The 19,660-nt window shown below is 38.8% G+C and overlaps 1 protein-coding gene across 1 annotated transcript in view; it reads right to left on the reverse strand.

Annotated features, from left to right (window-relative positions):
* Positions 1-2,802: 2,802 nt before the first annotated feature.
* Positions 2,803-19,660, reverse strand: part of LOC104512262 (potassium voltage-gated channel subfamily KQT member 1-like) — a gene marked incomplete at its 3' end in the record, with an annotated part of 67,280 nt that continues 50,422 nt past the window's right edge. The window contains exons 6-10 of the mRNA XM_010155180.1: positions 14,958-15,098; positions 7,899-8,009; positions 6,429-6,524; positions 5,409-5,537; positions 2,803-2,959 (exon numbers count right to left, since the gene is read on the reverse strand). Of these exons, the coding sequence (XP_010153482.1) occupies positions 2,803-2,959; positions 5,409-5,537; positions 6,429-6,524; positions 7,899-8,009; positions 14,958-15,098 (634 nt within the window). The remainder of the gene's footprint in view (positions 2,960-5,408; positions 5,538-6,428; positions 6,525-7,898; positions 8,010-14,957; positions 15,099-19,660) is intronic.

Consider the following 19,660-nt stretch of genomic DNA (forward strand, 5'->3'; position numbering starts at 1 on the left):
TTGTCTTTCTATTTTTCAAGGATGGTCAGATTCTTAGGGTTGCAGAGCACTAAGTCAATCATACCCAAAATCCTATGCATGGTGCAGAACTAAGTCAGGAACTGTTTTCCTTTTAGATTATCATACGTTTCTTTCAAGACTCCATCATTTAAGGTATGCAAAGATTAGGTTTCTACATTATATGCTATCCAATACATGTTTTTCTTACACATACAAGTACCTCAAACCTTAATGTTGGTCATGCCTATCGACTTAATAAGACTTCCTTTTTCTCAAGCCTTCTTCATATAGAAAAGCATTTTTGCCTAGCTTTGAAAGATACACCTCCTAAGCAACTTTTGAGCAAGCCAAGAGGATGTTGGGTAGACATGGACACATGAACATGATATCTCAGGTAAAACCTTATTTTCACTAACAAAAAAGCTGTGCTCACACAATGCATTTCCTGAATTAAGGTGAATCCTTTAAGGTAATTTTAACTTCTTTTCAGTCCATTTCTGCCCAGAAGAAGGAATTTTCTTAGTGGGTCTGTTATTCTGTCACCTGCACTTGCTAGGCTTCTCTTTCAGACCTCCCTACTCTCTTTGTCACATCTGACCAGAGCATCAGGCTGGAAGAGCTGTTTTAAAGCAACAGCTCTGCTCTTCATAGGTCAGGCCTACACGTGATCTAATTTAGCCTCAGAGTTTGCCATCATCTGTAAACATTCAGCCCCCACAACCAATGAATAAAATATTCCACTATAGCAACACTGAAATAGAAGCTGGCATGGCCCTCTTCAACTGCCTTTTCTTATTGTTGTTTTCTTTGCCTTTTCTTGTTTCAGCTTTGAGAGAGGAAAAAAAAAGCCCCATTTACAGGCTTGAAGCCTAGTACTTCCGCTTTGCAAGACTAGAAACCTATTAAATCTGGCAAGGAGAACTTCACTGAGAGAAATCAGGTTTAAAGTTTTGAAAGGTGTCAAGAACGTTCAAGTCAATTGAGCAACTGAGTTAGCCAAATACATTCCTGGAAGCTTTGCAGCAGAAGGAATGAATCAGAAAATCAAATGAAGTGTGACTTACCCCTGACACTGGCTAAGGCAGAACGTGAAAGAAAATGAAAAATAGATAAAATTTAATTGGTAAGGGAATAATATGCGCAGCTATCTGAGAACAATAGTAGATTAGATGAGCTATAATAAAAGTACACAAGAAAACTTTTTCAGAAAAAGTGGAAAAAATCTTTCCATTTTCCTGTTACCAAGCTATCAAGCAGAAAAAGATACAGGCTTGTCTTTCCTGAGATGCACACAGCTTTGCTCAGCCTAATTGTGAGCATTTCAGGAGCATAAATTAAGTGAATAAATGTATGCTGGCAGTCACAAATACAGATCTCAACTGTCTTTAGTACAAGTTGCACAACACCCTGCTGCTTCTGCGCGTCACCAACTGGTATCACAATACCGAAATACACTCTGCAAAATCTGCTATTACACGGGCAGCAAGGGAAGCTGCGCAGCTCTAACAACAGCATATTATGTTCATTCTCAGCATGTTTAATAGACATGTAGTTAAACCAGCAACTTAATAAATCACACCCTTCGTCCCCTTTCCCAGAACCCTATAATAGCACTGGAAATGCCAAGCAATAATTAAAATACTACTATGGTCGACAACCATTCTGACCGCTGACAGATACAAGACTTCTTATATAAGGTTATAAAACATAAGGAATAACATGAGAGGCAATGAAAGCCTCCATCAGCAAACAAAACCCTTCCTTCCACAATGACAACTCATAGCTATCAGTTGCATGAAGCAGAGACTTGAAGGCCTTTAAATCTGTGGGAGTTAGATGCTCCTACCCCTTACAGATGTGCCTCCATGTGCCAGAGCGATCAGATCCCTGCTATTCCACATCTGGCTGTCTGCTCTGGCCTAGATGACATAGGTTGGATTGACCATACAATCTAGCAACACTAAACTCGGAGCAACCCAGGGAAATCCCTACCTTGGATTGTGTTCAGTACAAAAGACACTACATATTCCCTCTGGGGGCAAAAATATTTAAAGTACTTTTTATTAAGGAGACCATCAAGTCAAGACAACAGCCACACTCTCTCTCCAGGCTGAAACTGTGTGTCAGCTTCAGTGCCCCATAAGAGCAGCAGTTTTACACAGAGTTGATGTTCAGGTTTATCAGGCGGATGAAAACTTAAGTCAAAACACCACACAATAACATACCTTTGACTAGGGCCAGCGTCTTTGGATACCTCAGTTCACTTGGCAAGGCTTTGCATGCCTCTAGGTATGGAGCATCTCTCCTCAGACTAGGAGGAAATAATCTCCCCTTAAGCTAAAGGTTTGGCAGAACCAGGGCTAACTCGTCTCCCCAACCCCATCAGACAAAAGAAATAACCAAAGGTTGATAAATTACTTTCAAAAAACACTCAGTTTATAGCAAACAGTACTATATTATAGCCGTATTTCCTCTAAAAACTTAAATAAAAAAATTTTACAAACAAAGCAGTACCTTAGCTTAGCAGTGAAATTCAGCCAGTTTCCAGGGTGAAATACAACAGCCACTTATACCAACACACAATATTTTAAATGAAGCAAAGAAAGTACTTTTGATGGTCATAACACATGAATCTAGAAGATCACGTTTAATTTGTGTTCCCCTAGTTTTTTGTTATGTCCTTAGTTTGAGGCAACTTGCTTTACTGATTAAAGTTATTTTTTCACAGAAATGTTCCCTTGGTCAGTTCAATTCACTTTAACATTGTCTCCTAAAAAAAATGTTAGAACATAAATAAATTACCTCCTGGTTCATCAATGTAGAAAGTCACTTCTTTGTCTTCTTGTTCAGTGTGATCATAAGTGATCTGTGGAATAGACAAGGAATTCTCTCCCGGGTTTATTACAGGTGTAGAACCATTACCACAGCCCAGTTTCCCTTTTCTTTTGTATCTTCTAGCCTGTGAGAGTAGAAATGGGATGTCAGAAGGTACTATCCAAACCAGAAAATTAAATTCATTTCAGTAGGGTTTGGGGTTGGGTTTTTGTTTGTTTGTTTTTTTAAAGAACGGAATTGAAATTCAGTGGAAGTGTTACAACCTTGGTTAATGTTTTCGAAGTGGCTGATTCTGATTTACCAACTTAAATCTGGTAAGAATTTGATTCTCAAGAGAAGATACCTACCACACTCAGAAAGTCAGGTCTCAAATAAAATTTCTGAAACTGGGTCCAAAACTCAAGGCAGCCAAAATACTAATCACTTGAGTATACAACAGCTTGGCTTTAACATCTTTCTCAAGCTCTAATTAAACATAACCATAGACTTTGAATTATGAACTAGGCACTGCATAGCCTTTTCCACTGAAGAAAATTTCACCTATTACCAAAAAGAATGAATTGGGTACATCAGGAGAATATAAAACCTTCCTCCAAAGTTGAAGTTCTCCTGATTTTAGAAGCTTCAAGAAGCAACTTAATGAGCACCCTACAATTGGTACATAAGAACAAAAAAATAAAGTTTTGGATTCAAGTGGTTCCAAGGAAGACTGGTCTCCACCTGCCTTTGTGACTAGAAGCAACCGACGTAACAGCCACTCAGATATACACTGAATATATGGCCTGTGCTCTCTGCCTCCTGGATGCTGCCACCACCTAGCTATATAAATACTACTTCTCATAACATAGCATTTATTTCCAGACTTTTTGACTACCTACCCTTTAGCTCTAGTCCCACCTGTTCTACTACCTCTGTTTTCAGGTGTGTGGGTAAGAGGCATAGTTTCATTTGTCTGATGATCCAGTAACCTCAAGAGGGAACTGAGATCTTGGGCTACTGCACTCAATTCTGCAAAATACTCTTGCCTGTGACTACTGAGGAGTTAGTGGATATAAGCATCACAAAAATAAAACAAGCATTTGTACATATCAAACAGCTGCAGGCTCATTATATTCATAAATGGGACAATAGTACTTAAGTGAACTAATTCTTATTTTATGCTCTGCATTCAGTCTTTTGGAATTCATTCTTCTGTTCAGCTCTGCAGCAGAACAAAAGCATGTTCAAAATTAATCAAACTGGGCACAGAAATTGTTAGAAATGGACGTTTCTTGTGGACAGCAGATGTACTACCATGCATCAAAGTGCTTCTAAGAGCAAATATTGTGGGTTCTCATAGCAGGAAAAGCGACTAGGAATTCTCTGAGGAACAAAATGCTACAAGATACACAACATCAATATACATTGAAGTCCTCAAAATAAAAAGCTAGGTAGAGAAAGAAGGAACTAGTTTCCTTTGACAAGAGAAGATGACCCATTGGTAAGAGATGAAAGAACCATTACTATGTTCTTGAATTAGGGTTAGCAGGTCACAGGGAAGTTCAAGTTTAATAATGTATTAGGAAAATCCCTCCTACTAGAGAGAACAGAGGGAACACACTAAGGGCCATAAAAACTGCTTATTTTTTCCAGCTTTCCCACTATGGATTGCTTGCTGTTCAGCAATACATACTACCCTGTCTTACCCCTTTCTTCCTATTTTTTCTGCCTCCAGTTGAGGAGGAACATCTCGTGGCATAGCCACACTCTACTCAACACTGAGTAGGATCCGCTGCTGTAACACCAAAACATACACAGGCACACTGATCATGCTGATACAGCTTTCTACTTACAGAGTACTATGGCAGGCTCATGGCAGGCGCTCACGGACTTGTGCCATAGGGAAGTCATACTACAATTTCTGTTGGACAACAGGCATCATTGGGATTTCACTACCTAAAACCGGGCATCTATCATCACTTTAGAAACCCTGGGTATCTGATCCAGACCTGCTGGAGACCTGGGCCTTTCCAGAAGAGGTGCTGAAGGCTAGGCAAGCTTGCTGCTAAAACTACATAACTCTTTAGGTAAGCCCACCTATGAAGACAAACACTATTCCACTTTACTGCAGAAACAGCTCAGGTATTTGCCCAAATTTCTACACACAGCCCCCAACACAAATGCCATGGAAAAAATACTTAAACGAGTATAGTATCTGTCAGCCACATGTTGAATGTGAACAGCTTTCTCCATTCTTCCTGTATGAACTACTATGCAAAATGGGAACATGTCATCATTGACTTACGCTACCCTTTGAGAAAGTATAGGAGACTTCAAGGGGACAAAGAAAAGAAGAATTGGCACCTGTCTGATCACCATGGCAAATTTTTATAATCAGAGGATATTTGTCCCTCAGGGATATTTTAAGGAAAATTAAACTCATAATGCTGTGGCATGATGAAAACAATGAAATGTCCTATTGCAAATGCCTTTCAGCTCTCCAAATTCTTTGGAGACTTCATGAGTATTTTGGCAAATTATCCCAATTAAACTGAAAGCAAGAACAGAATAGAGCTCTGCCAACTCTGCCTTACTTGTTTTCTCAGACTAGGGCTAGATGGCGCTGGTGGTTTTTTGGGATTTTGCACTGGTGATGTAACGTAGATCTTCCATGTTGCTGTAGAACTGCAGGATTTCTCTGCTGCATAGCACCGCCACAGAGTCTATAATAAAACCCAGACCAAATAATATCAGTGAATAAGTAGTCACTGTTGTCCTGCAGGACAGACAAGTCAGATTTTGCTGCAAATCAAACCAACAGCAAAATCTTCGACTAATGTAAACATGCCACAAAGGGTCCTGACTGCAATCAATGTGCTGTACCAGACCATGCCTGATAAAATACACTCTCCCCAGTATAACTGGCGAGTGTGATTTGCACCAGTAGACATACTAACTATGTAACGTGGTGTGCGGAGTATAACATTTTCCCTAGGGGCTGGGATCTAACCCTGCCCACAAAAAAAAAAAAACAAACCCAAACACACAAAAATCAGACAGCCTTCATAAAAGTGAGACCCCACAAGCATCATTGAATACTTCTAGTTTCCTTTTTCTGCAGTGTGCCACATTTTTAGTAATTGTGCACCATACTGTTACATTCTTTATCATATAGTCTGCTATGCTGGGGCATTTTTCTGAACTGAGGTGTGTGTATACACATATACACATTCATCACCTCAAGGTCTGGCAGATGCACAGGACAAAAATATAAAGAAAGAAGTTAAGAACTAAAGTTTATAGGTAGGAATTAAAGATTGAGAGGCTTTTTTTTTTAAAAAAAAACTATTTCACCAAACAGACTTGTTGCATCTAGTTAGTATCATTATGCCTGTGAATATAAGATTAGTAAAGCCTCTTATGCTCACTCATACAAAGGGGCACAGGGAATTACCTCATTCTCTCTAGTGACTGAAGTAGACCAAAAAGTCAAAGTGGTTAAACACAAGTTATAGATTTATTATTAAGTCCAGTAACTGATTTTCAGTACTTTAGCTAGTAGGATCCTTATTTTCTCAATACTCTCCAAAGTGCTTTACTGTCAGGGGACTTACCTGAATTAGAGAAGCTGCAGCTGGGATTTGTCTGTTGAAATGCTTCTGACGTTGCTTTTGCTGTACTTTCAGGGCAAAACCAGACCCCAAAATTCCCTAAATATAAACAAAATTACTAGTTATATTTCAATATGGCTTCACATGCCTAAATACTTAGCATATAAAATAAACAGATTTTTTATAAAAATACATTCCTAGTTAATTAAACCTCTGAATTTTCAAAGGTCCACACTGACAGAATTCTATTATTCCAGCAATAAATCTGAAATTGAGAACGTTGATATTGGCATCATGTAGCTTCAATAAACAGCAGGTGGTTATTGCTGTGATCTACAGGTAACATTAGTCAGAGGCATTTGCGTTCCAAAGGAAACCCTACACAACAGTGGGAGAAGCAAATACCATCATCACATGACTGACCTACAGATATTCTTTGCACTTGTGTCAATTCCTTGCCACAAACCCCCTACAACTATAGCTAGAACCCAGGTTGATTTTCCAGGCAAATTGAGAAGAAAAGCCAAAGATGCACTATACAATTTCAACGTTTTTGTTAGAAGTTATACTTACTGTAGAAATAATTTGTGGTTTTTTCTAATTGTTATGGTGATGATGGCTTTATTTGCCTCTCATTAATTTAGTTGAAGATCCCAAAAGCCCAAAGATACTTTATAGTACCATCTAGGAAACCAGATGCGGTGTCCTAAACCCCTGCTTCCTAGTAGTGTTCCTCTCCTCACAGGACCCCAAATTATAGAATGCTTTAGGTTAGGAGGAGCATTAAGGAATCTAATTCCAACACCATACCATGGGCAGAAACACACTCCAGTATTTCCATTGCTTAAAGCCTCATCCAGCCTAGTCTTGAGCAATTCCAGCAGTGGCATATTCACAGATTCTCTGGGCAACCTGTTCCAGTGCCTCACCACCCTCTCCATGATGAGTTTTTCCTGATGTCCAATCTAGATCTCCCCTCTTTCAGTTTAAACCCATTACTCATCACTACAGGCCCCTGTAAAACATCCCCCCAGCTTTCTTGTAGCCCCTTCAGGCACTTGAAGGTGCTACAAGGTCTCCCCGGAGCCTTCTCTTCTCCAGGCTGAAGAAGCCCAACTCTCTCTGCCGAGAAAGAATTAAATTATTAAATTATACATTTTTCTTACATAATCACAAAACCACAGAAATTAAGTAAGTTTCAACTCAGAGCAACATGCTGATAAAACCTTCTCTTTACTTCACAGAATTAACAGTGAAAGTTATTCTTACTTCCTTTCTAGGCCACATCACTCTAAAACGACTGTAGTAAAGATACAGGAGTTTCTGTGCGCGTGCACAGACGCACAAACATACACTTGAAGATATGTGTGTGCACCCAAACCCATTATTTCCTATCAAAGGCACCAATTTAAAACTGGCTAATTGTGAGCCCAATTTAAACACACTTAATAAAGTGGTCCCAGTTCTACTTACCGCTGGAAGAGCAAAGAAAGATATAGCAAATACTGAAAAACAGGAAGCTATTGTCTTCCCAATCCATGTCTGGGGAACTTTGTCTCCATAACCAATTGTTGTGACCGTTACCTAGGCCAGAAATAAACATCTGATTTACTGCAATGTAGTACCTTTTTTCCCCAAGAGCAGGGGAGGAAAAAAAAAAAAAAGAAAAAAAAAGAGGTAGAGAAGTATCAGGAGATACATATGCATCAACCATGTTTGGATTTGTGCACAGGGAAACCACAGGAGCACACTACACATCACTGCAGATTCATCCCAGTTTTACATTCTCCGTCAGGCATTCACGACTCGCCACTGTTTAAGATGCAACAATAGTCCAGACCCAGAATGACTGTTCCCACAGTTTGTAGCTGGATGATTCCACACTCCCAAAACTGCAAGGATTGTTCCTATGAGCTTGAAACCATAGGCTTGAAGTTTTTCTGTGTTTGCTCTTATAGTTCCACAGGGTTGAGAAAAAAACCTTGAAAGCACCGATTCACACACAACCAATGCACAGACATGTACCAAACACTGCCATCGGACAGAGAAATTAGCTGCAGCAGGATAAACTATGCTTTGTGCAGGCAGGAAGAAAAAGGGACAGACCTAACACCATCCCAGCTGAATCTTCATAGCAAGAGAGGGAACACAACCACACCAGGACATGTTATCTCCTAAAGTAAATATGCCAGTAGACTGAGAGCTAAATACAGCAGAGCTCTATGCTCCTCTGTTTTTTCTTCCCCCACAAATACAGTTCTTCACCACACAAAATTGTGCTTAAGCCATAGGACACATCACAGTACTATACCTGAATCTGCTCATTGTTTATCAAGGTGCAGCAAAGGCCAGATACTCCCTAAGGGACAAGAAGCCCAGCACCAAGGGAAATAATGTGGCCAGTAGAGCAGCACTTCCCCAACCAGGACCCAGTCCCACAGCACCCAAACAAAACAGATCCAGAAAGAGCAACCAGGTCCAACCAGGATCCAGATTATAAAGTGCTATCACAGCAATAAGGCAGGTCCATCATCAAGCCAGGAAGTCCACCCAAAGGTCAGGATTTGTATCAGATTCAGCAGATAATATATAGGTCTACACAGATAACACAAAACCAGGACAACAGGCTAACACCAAGAGACACCATAAGCACAATTAAGCTAGAGAGCTCACCTCATTTAGTAGTGCTGAGCTTAAGTAGAATCCCCCAGGGTGGGTGGAGACCACACTGGATGCTGGTCAGGGTCATTAGGCCAATAAGTGCCTTCAGGGCCATAACAATAGCCTTGGCCTCTCAGCAGGGCAAGTCCTTGCACAGGTCTTGGATCAACAGGGACTTGCTGTGGAGGGACTAAGTCACTGTGGGGGTGTCAGGCCACCCCTGAAAAGCCACAGAGACAGGGAGGACCTAAGTAGGACAGAGGGTTTAGGCTGCTCCTGATGAGCCCCAGCAGGCTGGAAGAGAATTTATTAGGAACTCCACGGTCAGCAAAGGGTTGGTGCTGTGGGGGGATCAGAGTCCAGGTGAATGCTGGTTCATCAGAAGGGTTTGTAGTGTAATAAGGGCCAGCTGCTCCCCAACAGAAGGTGATCCCAATGATGGATGGCAAGCTAAGGTAATCCCACAGCTGGCTATACAGGGGGCCTCCCCAGCCTGGGTCAGCCCCACAGCAGGATAGACTCATGGGCAGTGACCATGTCCAACAGAGTCTAAATCACACAGCAATGTGATGGGGTGAGTGTGAGGTCGAGTATGGAAGTCAGCCCATAGGCTAACTCCAGATCATCAGACCATGGCTGAGCTGGAGACCAGGTCTCCTCCAGCATAGCTGGGGCAGGAAATAAGTACCCAGGGCTAAGCCTAAATAGGGGCCCCGGGCCTTCAGTGTCGGGGGTAGCTTGAGGTGTGGCTGGTTAGAGCTATTAAAGCATCCTCATGAGCCCTGATACTGCCATAAAGTGGTATGAGAAAGATGACTTGCCTCCCTGAGAAGTGGGAAGCTTCTGGTAAGGAAATGAAGAATTCTGTCACCAATAACAAAAGCTGGGGAGAGCTATAAATAGAATAATCATACTTCTATTTAGGAGCACTAGCCCTAAACCCAGTCCCCCCTCCTTCACTTTGCCTTGAATGGTAGCAGAAATACAGCCAAAAGAGGCTTAAAAGAATATGTAAATTTACACTGACTACAAAAAAGGACGTGGAATACTGCCTTTTATGGGAAAAGCTGCTGACACATACTTAGATATTATGCAAAAATAGGCTTCTCATAAGAAACTATTGGCAATAAAAACATGGGGAGCATATATTTCCTCCTCTTCTCAGAGCAGTTCTACAGGGAACTGGAAGAAAGATTTTCAGGGGAAAAAATTACCAACTACTATCAAGCTAAGGTTTTCCATGTTCCAAAAAAAAAAATTCTTGTGTTTATTCATCCTGAATTTCTCACTTGATAAAGTCAACTTTGTAGTATCTACATCCTCTAATGAATATTGTTATTTTGAACTGCAAACCCCTCTCAGCAGGAGCTCTGTCTTGCCAGGTGTTTGTCTAAATTTAATGTGGCTTCCCCATGAAGTGATTCAGGTGCTGGCAAACAGATGTGTTTGCCAGCCCCCAAAATTAAACCAGACCCCCCAAAATTCAACTTTGAAATGCAGTATGTGTTAGTGGGGAGTGGAGGAAGTTAAAGCAGTGTTTCTTTAACAGCACTTCACCTCCCCAGTGCACCCAGATGACCCCTTAAAATATGGGATTTTTCCTTCCTTTTCCTCTCCTTTTTCTTATGAAAGGCTTCTTGGTTTTTTGTGGGTTGGGCTTTTGGTTTGTTTGGAGTGGGGTTTTTTTTTTTTTTTGAGTTCTCCAGTACTCGGGACTTAAAAACAAACAGCAGTATGAGCTGCCTTAACGTTACTGTGGAAGACAGCATGAAACCTGTAACCACAAAAAAGCTGATTTTCCATCTCTACAGCAGGCATTTGGCTGGCAGATTCCTGCAGGTGCCTGAACATATTTTAGAAAAGTTTCTCCCTGGCTACCTTAAGAGGGTTACTTCTTGGTAATCTAATTAGTGCATTGAAGTATGTGGAAAGGATTATAAACAGTGTAATACTGTGGCTTTCTTAATCACAACCAGAATCTTTTTCAACTTGTATATCCAAAAGTTATTAGTTATCTGCTCAGAGAATGTCTAATAACTAAGCCTTGGAAAATGACACCTCCTGCATAATACAGATTTACTATGCCACATTCCAGCTGGTATGCACATGCTCTAACAGACTCTGAAAACATATATGTACACTTCAAAAAAGGAAGAACTCTAATTTAATAGCTGTCAACAGCGTTTCTCATATGCTTTAAGATAGGCAGGTGTCTTGAAGTCTGAAGAGTCAGAACTTCACACCTCAAAAAACATTAAATATAAAGGGGCTCAAACTGCTACCTCTGACATGGAAATTTACTACTGAAAATCCTGAGCAATTGATCCCAAGTACCTCTACCAGTTAACACCAATTTACTGAATTGAGGATTTAACTCAAGTTCAAAGGTATAGAATAGTACAGTTTGCAGGAAAACCAATAAGCATTACCAACAGCAAGAGACAGGCATGGAAGGGCCAACAGAAGCAAAGCTTCCTACATGTCTTTCTTCTTTCCTACAGAAAAAAATACCCAGAAGAGACAGAAAAACTGCTGTGACATGGGTTGTAATTTTAGCAGACTGACAGTGCTGTTGGAAACGCTTTTGCCTTTGTTCTAATATGCTATAATTTCTGAGAGTGGCTTCATATAAAATAATACAAGCCTTTGATAAGTCTTTGCAGTTTAATCCGTGTGCCTGCCAAATCTAGGTGAAACAACCTTGCATTTAACTGGAGCAGGTGAATGTAGTTAGCATTTAATTCCGACTCACATTCATTCTTTATTTTCCCTTTTCTTCATATTTAAACCTTTCAGGTCATTTGTATCAAGTTCAGCAAGCTTGCACTTTCTACTCAAAGCAAATTGTTACTCCTAATACACTCTGTGGTTTTTGTCAGACACAAGACTTTCAAATACTTGCTACCAAGACTTTTTTCCTATGCTTCAGTTTTGAAAGGCAAAAGTGAAATCAAATTTCACTCCCTAGAAACTCCACATCTGTGTTTCTATGTTACAGAAGATTTGAAAAGAAAAAGAAATGATTCACTCCGTCCTTTGTCCCTGTTCCCAGCTGTGAACTGCACCTGCACCGTGACTCACTAATGCTGAGGAGGCCTAGACGTCTGAAAAGCTTAAACAATTTCAACAGTGTTCTTCATGTGCCTCACACAGCTAGAGAAAGACAAAGCTGATCTTATCTTAGTATTACACAAAAAAAGTCAAGTTTTGGAAAACAGCAACCAAACACATTGAACACTTTGCAAGACACATACATACACGTTGAAATACAGTCTTCAAGCCACCTCTATCCACAAGGTAAAGTAACACACATTTTAAACTTACTGATTGGCCTTCATAACTAAACCCTGTTTAAATTCTTGAAGACCAAAATATTAACAAACTATGCTTCTATGAACATATCCAGACTTCCTTGGCCTTCATTTTTTACTCTTTGCTTCAATTAAGGCTGAAACTTCTAGCATTTAAAAATATCTTTTAATCTGTATCTATACCTTCAATGCAACTCATAAAGCAACCTCTGGATAACTTGAGCTAAAAAATATAAAAGAAAAGGAAAGGTAGAAAAAGTACAATGGCTTCACATGGAAGTTTTATTCCATGCAGGCATAACCCATGCATAGGCATAAAACCCATGCAGGCATAACCCACACATGGGCAGAACTGGATGCTAAAAAAAACATAGCTAGTTCCCAAGCTTATTGCTGAAAATCCTTTTTTGTTTTCCACTGCACCTTTATCCCCTCAGTTCAATAAGGGGTTCTTCCTCCCTCCCATTCAGGTCTGAATCTGGGAATTTCTGGCCTTTTCAGTTACAGGCCTGGGAAATACTTTATGAAACACCGATATTTGGTGCAGAGCAAACATGAATCACTATCCTTTAATGATTGCACATTAACTTAAGATGTCCTTATTAATAAACTACATGCTTTCCATTGCTTTCACCGGTGTCACTCCAGTTCACAAGATGCTACAAACCTACCTGGGACTTCACTATGCTAGAAAAATTTATCAGACACTTCTCATAGATTTAGCTGAATTAGTACAAATTTTCATAAGTTTATACTACTGCTGAAGTCCCCACAAGCAGGCCCACTCTCAATTAAATGTACTTCACAAACTACTAGTAACTAGACCATTAGTAAAAAGAGGAATAGTAGCTGTGCTCCACTGCATTCAGTCGTTTGAACACTGGTTTGAGTTGAACTGCTCGCATAATAGCAGAATAAGTGAGTCTGCGTATTGGTTGGTTTTCTTAAAGTAGACATGGTTGTCTTTCGTAACGTCAATTACACTCTAATTGTTACACTTTTGCTTTTAAAATATAGCCCAATCTGTTCTTCTGGGATATTTATTCCTTTCCTCCACTAGCTAGAGGTTATCTTATGTCTATAACTATGAGGTTTTACATTCTGAAAAATTTTATCATATGTCTACTGAGGACTTCAACAAGCGACTGCTGTATGGGCTAGTTCATGGTTTCGTGTCTTCACATTACATTAGGTAATCAGGTATTTCTGGCCATTTAGTGGGTTTTTCTTTTTTACTAGATTCTTTTTGGTTTGTACTGTTTTGCATAGCCATAGGTGCTACTCCGGAGATTAAATGAATACCTGGCAACCTAATGACAGAAATGTAATGTTTAAAAGATTTGTATGCTAAACCACTTAAAGAGTGGTAACTCAGGGTACATGTAATATAAGATTTATTTCTGTATACTTCCTTGAAGTAGAGGCTTATGGAGCACCCAATTTAACGATTACAGACATACCTCCATTAGGAACTTTTTGTCTGTCTTCCCAGAATTACTCACCAGTTTATTTGGATACAGATAAACAATTGGGTTATGGCCCAATAACCATAGTGGCATTTATCAAGCCTATTATCTAAGAGCAAATCCAGTTTATTGTGTTTCAAATCACTCTTGAAATATAACCCTCTCTCTGGAAGTTGGTGGCTCTGCATCTGTTCTAGTCCTCTCATTTTTCTGTCACGAACACTGATGTGATGAATCCCCTTGGGTTTGTTATAATGAGACAGCCAACTCATAAAATATATCATGTTCTCTTGTAGGCAAAAAGGACCACAAGAGAAAAGACGGTTCATGCAACAGCTCGTAAGGAAGGAAAATGTGAGTCACAGTGAGAAACATGACACGAAGAGCCATATGAAGGGAGTGCAGAAACACTCTGGTCTCTTATGCTGTTCACAGCTACCTAGTGCATTTTCAGCTGGCTCTGGGCATGCACACAATAATTACCACAATGGTCTCATAATCCCAGTTCCTTCTTAATGATATCTTTTACTTTATTTCACCAAAGATTTGCACTGACCCTGATTAATGACTTACATGCAAAGGAGTTGAATCTGTGAAGCATTGCCAGCTGCTTTAGATGGGGCTATTTACCTTTACAGTGAAGCATGGAATCATTAAAAAACAAAAAACAAACAAACAAACAAAAAACCCAGGAAACTGCAACCTCCATCAAAGTCTGAATTATTACTAAGAGAGTGAGCTTTACAAAAATAAAGACCAAAAAAAGAGTCATTAACCCAACTTCCACAAAGAGAATATACTTTTAAAGCTATGCACCTGTTTCAGACAATTAAGTAGACTTTAAAATAAGTGGTATAGGTCTTGAAGGGTATTTATACTCTTTCTGAAATGTGAATTTCAATGTGGACTTTTTGTGTTTCTAAATATTCAGCGTCCTTTGTTAAAACACTGCTATCATGTTTTCACAATGAAGTTCAATGATAAAATAATTTAATTGTATTTGTTATATATTTACCTCTATCCTGTTGAAAAGGCTGACAAGCTTTCCTACAGAAATACAAAAAAGATCACAACTTCAACAGAAAAAGACTTACCACACCCCACCAAAGGGCATCAGCATAGCTGGAGAAACCTGTCTTTCCATCCTCATCAACTGCATCCTTCTCAGCAAGATACACAAAATAGGATGAAAAAATTAATCCCAAAAATCCGATGTACAACGTGGTTATGAGTTCCTATTAAAGGAGAAAGCAAACAAGTACGTAAGGTTTATATCATATATATTCTATCATTGTAAAATATTGTGAATGTCTAGGGGCTTCTTTTCATCACAGTAGAAAAATGAATGTTGTATGTCAGATGTGAAATTTACTCCCAGTAAAACAAGCAGTCCAGTGTCTTGTTTTCTATTCATATCAGACTAAGGAATTCAAGAAGCCATCATGTATACAGAACCATTTAGACAGCTAAATGTAGGGTGGGACATAACTCCTGTTTTATGTCTTGTGAATGGGAATCATTCCATTTAACTGTCCGCTCAAAATACCAAATGTTAATAAATTTAAAAAATAGTAAAGCAGCTTTAGAAATGCACACGATGAACAGTATGCTAAAATAACAGTTAAGAAATAACAACCATGTCTTATGACTATCTAAGCAATAAACTTGTGTATCTGAAATTAGATTGCTTAAGACTGAATATTGATACCTTAACAGTTTCATGTTAAGATAAAATGAAATTTTAAGATAAAATATGTTAGGTGGGTGTAACCTCTACTTCAGTCCTGAGAAACAGAAACTCGAGGCTAGGCCAGTTCGTTAGGGAGGACTTTAGTTAGGGCATGATCCATTGCTTGAAATGTACCACTTTCTCTATAGATTTTTGGATAGGAATGTTGCATCAGAACTGATGAGACTTAGATACATGACAGTTAGAGTCTTCAGGAAAAATAGGCTTGCACATTTAAACAAGTCAAAACATGGTGTCACCGATGCAGAAATGTATAAAACTTATGAAAACAGTCATACATCGTAATCAAAGGAGAGGTTTACCTACCCCTCAGGAAAATCTAATACCTAGTTGTGAGGGAAAATAGCTTATTTTAATTACTTAAAGTTTACAGTGCTTCAATAGTTAACACATATTATTTCTTTATTTTCTTTGCACATGTTTAGCCATCATTATTATGAAAAACTGTAGTACTACATCCTTATTGGCATCTTCTTATACTCCTGACAGTTATTTTTCTTTCCTCAGATTCAAAGCAATACAGGAATTAAAATATTCCCATAAGATAAATTTAAAATTAGAACCTGTCTAAGAAGGATTGCCTCAACTTATAAAGTGTGTCAGGTTTTCACAGATTTGCTATAAAACTCTGCCCACATCTCTTAAACCGTTTGTGAGAGAAAGTTCAGGTTTTATCATCAAACTTCCTTCAGATTTTGTTTCCTTGTTTTCTTGTTTTCATTTCCTTATAACAACTTTCTGGGAATACGTAGCCCCGGTAGCTAATAACCACATTCAGCAGCAGAAACTATACATACTCTTCCTTATATTAGAGTACTAATTAATATTGAGCTTCAGCAAGTTTTTAAGCAATCTTGGCACAAAGCAAAGTAGGTGTTTTTCTCTAATCATTAATAGCGACCTAAATAATGAATTTGATCATTTTCAGTATTGCCCATGGGCAAGTCTTTTAATCTAAGCCTTAACTTTTTGCATGTCTGTTTGCTAAACAAGGCAGAAGAAAGAGGAAATAAAACTTGGGCTTTCAGTAGTTCAGATTTCCATGCTGGTCACCGTTCTTTTCTCATCTTTATCTCTAATGATAATGGTACACTGTGAACTTGTAGATATGACTTCATTGCTCTGAAAAGTTCCCTATGTTTGCATTATAGTTGACTATTTGCATTTCCCTAACTTTTCACAACTTTTTGGTTTGCCTACACAATATTTTTTTAATGCAAGACAAAACTGTTTAACACCTGACACTGTAAGTTCAGTGATCCATAGAATACTGCAACAGAAATGGAGACTAATTCTTGTTGCCTGCTTACAAAGAAAACACTCTGCTTTCATCTCTAGTAGATTTGTGACTTCCTTCCACATCAACAAAAATCTTTTAGTTAAACTTGGCGTGTTGCTTCCATCTCAGCTATTAATAGATTTTACATGTTATTGAGGAATGAACATCACTGCTTTCTTTTAATTTTCTCTCAGGGGATAGCATTAGAGAGTGGACATTTTACATGGCCTGTAGTGACAGGACAAGGGGAAACGGGTTTAAACTGAAAGTGGGGAGGTTTAGATTGGGTATCAGGAAGAAATTCTTCCCAGAGAGGGTGGAGAGGCAGTGGCACAGGTTGCCCAGCGAAGTTGTGGATGCCCCATCCCTGGAAGTGTTCAAGGCTGGGCTGGATGAGGCTTGGAGCAACCTGGTCTAGTGGAAGGTGTCCCTGCCCATGGCAGGGGCTTGGAACTGGATGGTCTTTAAGGTCCCTTCCAACCCAAACCATCCTGTGATTCTATGACTCCAAAACAAATGACTGCTTTCGGCAAGGACTTTCAGATATTTATATACAAAGAAAAGAGCAAATATGCAAAAAGGTAAATTTGAATATTGAGAGACTTGAGTCAACACTTTTTTTTTTTTTTTTTAACTTAGATTTCTATTTTCTATGACAATAAGGACACAGCATACAAAATTCAACAGTTAGGAAAAATACAAGGAAAGTCCAAATCCACAATTTGTCAGTAACTCCCTCCTCAAAACAGTAGAAGACTTCACAGTGCAAGGTGATGAATAACTAAAACTGTGAGGCTTACAAACTGGAGCTGGATTGGCTAATTCAGCGTTTCAGTAAGCTGCATGATTTTTCCATGTCTTTCCATCACCACATGTGATATTGACTCATGTTTTGTTGCTTTTGGTGAGAAATACTTGTATAAGCTCAACCACTGAAAATAGAAGAGCATCCTAGCCAAATCGGGCCCAAGTGAGCTAATACAGCTATATGTAAAATTCCCAAACACATGGAAATCCTTGGTGACAACTTTAGTAAGGTCTGCTGGGCCCACAGAGGTCCAGGTACTTGTTATTTTCACAGGTCTCAAAGACATGAATTTATTTTCTCACATTGTTTAAGGGTTTAGGGTCACATTCTTTCTGCAAGAGTACTCAACAAATAAATGAGGACCATTTACTCTGACTGAATAAAAAGCAGCTGAGGTGGTTTTGTTTGGTTTTGCTTTTTTAAAACAAAAATTTCTTTAAGAAACTGCACAGGAATAAAGGTTCCATTCTCCCTTCTGTTTGGTACCATGCTAGGGTTCCAGCTACACTTGTCCAATGTCAATATAGAACCGTGTGTTTGATTTTTGGTTTTTCATTCATGTCTTAGTGGGTGATCTGCTTTGGCAAGTACTACAGATTGGTAGAGTTTTCAGTATCATCATAATTGCTTCTTTGGATTAGCAGAACTTCAGGCACATTTATTCATAACTTCTCCAAGGGTTTGGTTGTTTTGGTTTTTTTTTTTTTCACCTTTTATATCATTGACTTTATTTATGTTTGTGACAATTAAGACTTAAATGTTATATTTTGGAGATAGTACTTCCAGATTCTTGACTAAAACTCTGAACACCCATAGGAAAAGATTTTCTCAAACCCCTCTGTCAGCAAGGTTAGCAAATGTTGGGACAGTGTATTTGGATACCAGCTCTGTCACAGCTAGATAGCCAGGCAACATGACCATAATAAATGAAGACCACACAGACTTGGAGCATTAAAAGTCATCCTTTTGTACAGGAAGAAAGTAGGCTTTATACTAGAGCACTTTTAAAAGACTTCTAAAGGCAACTTTGGTGTGGATCAATGCTGCACGGCCATCATGACATAAAATTTCCCACGGAACTGGGGAAAAAAGTAAAGGGAGACAAAATAAGTTTTAATATTAAAATAAACTTTTGGATTTAGTGCCTTCCATTCTCTGACCCAGAATAACAGTTTCTATACAGCAAATAAAACAATGTCTGCATGGAAATCTATTACCATTTGTCAATATCTGGAGAAAAAATCTACACTCATAAAGAGCAGGTTAAGGAACTACCTTTACAAATCTGATGTAAAGATTCATAACACAGTAGTAGCCCTCCACAGTTAGGTGTGATATGTAAGATTTAAAGGCTAATGATAAAAGTTTATTATTATGTTCATAAAGCTGTTGGCTTTTCATCAAGAAATGAAGCCCCAAAAAGAAGCCTTTAGGTAGAAATCTTTAAAAGTCTTCACTAAAACATCTAAGCTTTCCCCGCTTAAACTTTTAGAGAGAATAACTGTTTTAAAGCTTTAAGGGACATACAACTATTTACAGCCAAGTTTACCTCTGTGACTACAACCTTGAAAAAGTAACTTTTCGTGCATATTACCATAGCATGGTTAGTATTTTTATTTATAGAATGTATTAGAAAACTCCTTATTCAGGCAGAGAAAATAGAGTGAATTAAATAATTGACTCGTTCTGTCAAGGCTTTTCCACTAGTATTTGCATGTCCACAGAAAAACCAAACTGAGATTACATCTCCTGTGAAGACAGTGGACAGTTTTTGCAATATGAAACGCAGCCCACAGAACTGCATTTAATAAATTCTATTGAGGAATATCACCAAAGAGTACAACAGTTAATTTCAAAAAAAATACTGAGTCTGATACCCTCTTAGCCTCTCATCTGAAGTAAAGAATAGTGTTCCCTTTTCAAAAGAAGAAACACATGATGGACTTTTAAAGTATCTTTT

Source organism: Eurypyga helias, unplaced genomic scaffold, assembly GCF_000690775.1.
Source record: "Eurypyga helias isolate BGI_N326 unplaced genomic scaffold, ASM69077v1 scaffold987, whole genome shotgun sequence".
Lineage (NCBI taxonomy): Eukaryota > Metazoa > Chordata > Aves > Eurypygiformes > Eurypygidae > Eurypyga > Eurypyga helias.